The sequence below is a fragment of the Dendroctonus ponderosae genome, unplaced genomic scaffold (genome assembly GCF_020466585.1).
Source record: "Dendroctonus ponderosae isolate FM_Combo_2020 unplaced genomic scaffold, Dpon_F_20191213v2 Dpon_F_20191213_9, whole genome shotgun sequence".
NCBI lineage: Eukaryota > Metazoa > Arthropoda > Insecta > Coleoptera > Curculionidae > Dendroctonus > Dendroctonus ponderosae.
In genome coordinates, this window is record NW_026019116.1 from 5,696,311 (window position 1) to 5,699,813 (window position 3,503).

General features: G+C 40.5%; 2 protein-coding genes across 4 annotated transcripts in view; one reads left to right on the plus strand and one right to left on the minus strand.

Annotated features, from left to right (window-relative positions):
* The window catches only part of LOC109542265 (glutamate receptor 1), a 27,412-nt gene that overhangs the window by 4,804 nt on the left and 19,105 nt on the right, over nucleotides 1-3,503 (plus strand). The window lies entirely within an intron of this gene.
* The window catches only part of LOC125505599 (gamma-aminobutyric acid receptor subunit beta-like), an 8,029-nt gene continuing 4,538 nt past the window's right edge, over nucleotides 13-3,503 (minus strand). For all 3 annotated transcript variants that reach the window (XM_048669679.1, XM_048669677.1, XM_048669678.1), the window contains exons 2-4: nucleotides 1,691-1,762; nucleotides 1,484-1,638; nucleotides 13-1,398 (exon numbers count right to left, since the gene is read on the minus strand). In XM_048669679.1, coding sequence (XP_048525636.1) covers nucleotides 1,275-1,398; nucleotides 1,484-1,638; nucleotides 1,691-1,762 — 351 coding nt within the window. In that variant the 3' untranslated portion in view covers nucleotides 13-1,274. The remainder of the gene's footprint in view (nucleotides 1,399-1,483; nucleotides 1,639-1,690; nucleotides 1,763-3,503) is intronic.

A 3,503-nucleotide genomic window follows, 5' to 3' on the forward strand; every position in this document is an offset into this window, starting at 1 on the left:
TTGGAATTGAAACACAGTCAGGAAAGTATATACAATTGTTGTTAAATTGAATTATTTTCTAATTTTGCAAACTGATTTTCGAGGCAACTAGGAACTATTCCAAAGCCAAACTGGGAAATTCTAGATCAAAAGTTTGTTTAAAAAACGGAAACCTAGAAAAGTGAGTGTTTTTTCGTTAAAAACTTACAGAAGTGCTAAAAATTTTTCCAAAATGTTCGCTACTTGATGGAAACGTTTGATTATAAACCAGCAAAAAAATTATCCAATAGACACTTTTTGAGGGAAGTTGATTAGTTTCCAGTGAAAATCTGTAAAGGCCTGCGTTGGGAAAAGAAAAATACACTAAGGGCTTTTGACGGGAAAATTTTCACATTATTAGGCTTGAAGGTACCAAGACGAGATAGCTGAAAAAGGTATACACCAAAGGAAAAACATCCAATTTCTAAAGGGGTTTTTTAGTAAAGAACCAACAAAAAAACAGAGAAAAATCAAAAAGGAAAAGTTCATGCGTGATTGAAAACAGTGGTTATGCCGGGAGAGTCTTCGGATCGAAAACACAGCATTTTCGATTGAAACAGGTCCGGCCTTGCTGCTTTTTGCCGGTGGCGGCCATTTTTGTCACAGTTCCAGGTCCGGCCGGAGGATATTTGGTAGCAGAGGCGAAAATGTTGTGGGCCAATTATTTGGTCGTGTTTCGGTTTAAATACCGCCCACAACTGAAATTCGACTTTCGGTTCAATCATTGCCAAGTTTACAAATGTCGGTTCCTTCCGCTAGTGCTGTATAAGAGAAGGGCCGATACAGAGTTTTATTATATTGTTAATTACATTGAAACTAAACAGAAATCAACAAAAAACAAAAAAGCCGCCCAATATGTCAAAAAATAGTCGATTTCCTGATATATCAAGCGGATTCAAACAAAAAATCCATCACGAACATTCAAACATACAGAATACAATAAGTCGGTGGCCGGTTTTGAAATTGTTGCCAAACAAAAATTGATTTATTTTCATTAATATTTACACTTGCACAGAAAGGTTCCCAGCGTCGAAACCGTTTTGCGCAATAGTCCGGGGTCAAGAGCTATCTGTTTAGTGCTTGTCGCCAGTGTTCAACTCAGCCCAAAACTGTGCTTGATTGATTGAAGGAAAACATATGAAAAGCCCTCAAATGCGGACAAACTGTGCCCCCGGATGATTGTTTGCATAGCTGACAGAATAACATTGAAGCACATGTACAGGCATTTTTTGATAGCCCCTGGTTTCTTTTTGAGATCAAATCACTTCGTTCAAAGTCCAACTAAATCGGTACTTACAACTTTCGATTTCGATATGGCACAGCTGCCTGTCCATGGGGAAGTATTGCAAGTTCATTGGACAGGACGCTGTAATTGTTAAGCTGAAGACAGAAGAAATATTAATTGAAAGACACTGGAAGGATTTATGATTTAGTTGCTTTTTCAAGGGGTAAGTTCAATGCTTACCGAATACTGCGCGTAATGCTGCCCGAATGGTGTATTCGGATAAATTCGTTTGACGTGGTGGCTTTGTGAAACGAAGACGTTTTCTCGTTGACAAAAAACGTGTCAGGCACCCATATGTTTGTGATGAACTCCGAACCAACAGACAGCATTTCCACCTGAAAAAAACGCTTAATTTCCACCGGAAAATCGGCAGGCAAAGACACTGACCTGCGCCTGTCTCCGGAACGCAAGTCGCGGGTCAGTCCAGAACTGCCGGAAGTAAAAGTCCAAAGTGAAGTCCTAAAAAACGACAAACTCCATTAGTCAATCGCATTCTATCTAAATAACGCTGAATGAACGGTAGCCAATCGATCTGCCCCTTTCAAGTCGCTTTGGAACTGTCCCGGGACATTGATTAACACCGAAAATTAACTAGAGCCCATACTAATGTCCTTTTAATGCAAATTGAATCGCTCTCGGGACAGTCAAGTGGGACGCACGAACTGCCAGTTAATGATAATGGAAAAACTGATTTTTTCTAATTGGGTTAGTTGAAGTTTGAGCAGCACAACCATCATCAAACATGTCCAGACTTCCCCACACAACTTTCCTGAATAGAAAGTCGCAAAAGCGCAACAAAATAGGGCAATTAATGTGAATCAATGTTGGCCTTTCACTCAAACCGTATTACAAAGGCTCATTATTTAAATACTAAGGTCATAGATTGGGCTCAAGGTTGGCACACTCTAAGGGCAAATCGATTTGCTGAAATCGTAAGTTTTTCCGTAAAACATATACCAGCCAGCAATAGTCCGAGGGCCAAGCCCTGGGTGTTGTCCTTGCCGCAGCGTGAAGCTGTTGCTTTGCAGGCACGGGCTCCCGTACTATTAGTGGTTGGATGCAGTCATGCATTGCCCATTATGCAGTAACTTGTGCAGTTTCCCCCCTTAACTAAGTCATGCAATTTGATGCCGAATAGTTGGGGCGAAGGGACGGTTTTTCCTTTCCAACCGCCCCCTAAGTGAAATACTTACAATTTTTTTGAGTTAAAAATGCTATTTKGTATGCACCCCTCTACCCAAATGGGTTAATTAATCGCGATTGTGAGTGAGCGATCAACTATGCCACTAGATAACAAAGACACACCCAAATTTTCTRACACTTTTGGCCTGGAAATTCTGGATTTCAGCCAAAATCCCGGCTGCTGTGCCGCGATCCCATTTCCAGACTAAGGGAATGTTTGTCTAAATACTAAATAGCATTTGTTATTTATCGCTTTCAATTGTGCGGGATTTATGGGCTCAGATTCGAAGAAATCTAGTTTGTTTGTTCCCCATTATGCGGAAGCTCCGTACTGGTTCCAACATGCTTCATGCTCACACTAATGCTTCAACGTGCAAAATGCTCAGCTGATTGAGGGCTCTTCAGTCAGTTTTTGCCCGATCGTTGGGGTTTAGTTTTATCAAAAATCACTCATTGCCAATCTATTAGCTTCGATTAGTTGCTCTCTGATTGGAATTTTGTGGGTGCAAAACGGATGGTTTGGTTGGGCAAATTCCCCCTTCTAGTGGGAAATCAAGTGTTGCCGCCTCAAATATAACCGACTGTGAAAAATCAGTCTATACTCAAATTAGACTCAAATTTGGCTCAGAATGTGGCTCTATGTGTGGTTTACATTATAGGAAAATGTGAACTGATTAGGTGAGGGCGTTTTCGAGTTATGATTTTTTTTGCGCGCGGGTAAGGATTTTAAGGTTTTTTTGCTGCAGCTTCAAATGTAAAGCTTTGTAAAAAGTACGACAATGTTCACATTTGTGCCTAATTGGGTTTAGACGTTACTGCGTTTAGTGTTTATTCTGTGTAAAATTTGAAGCTGGTTCGTGGGATGCATTGGAAGTTACGATTTTTTTCTTGTGAGTGTGTAAGAACTCTTGCCGTGCTCTCATATTTAAACGACTGTAAAAGATCACTCGAGACTCAGATTTAAGGCAAAGTGGCATTGCAGGTGATTGTGTTTAGTGTTTACACTGTGTGAAAACGG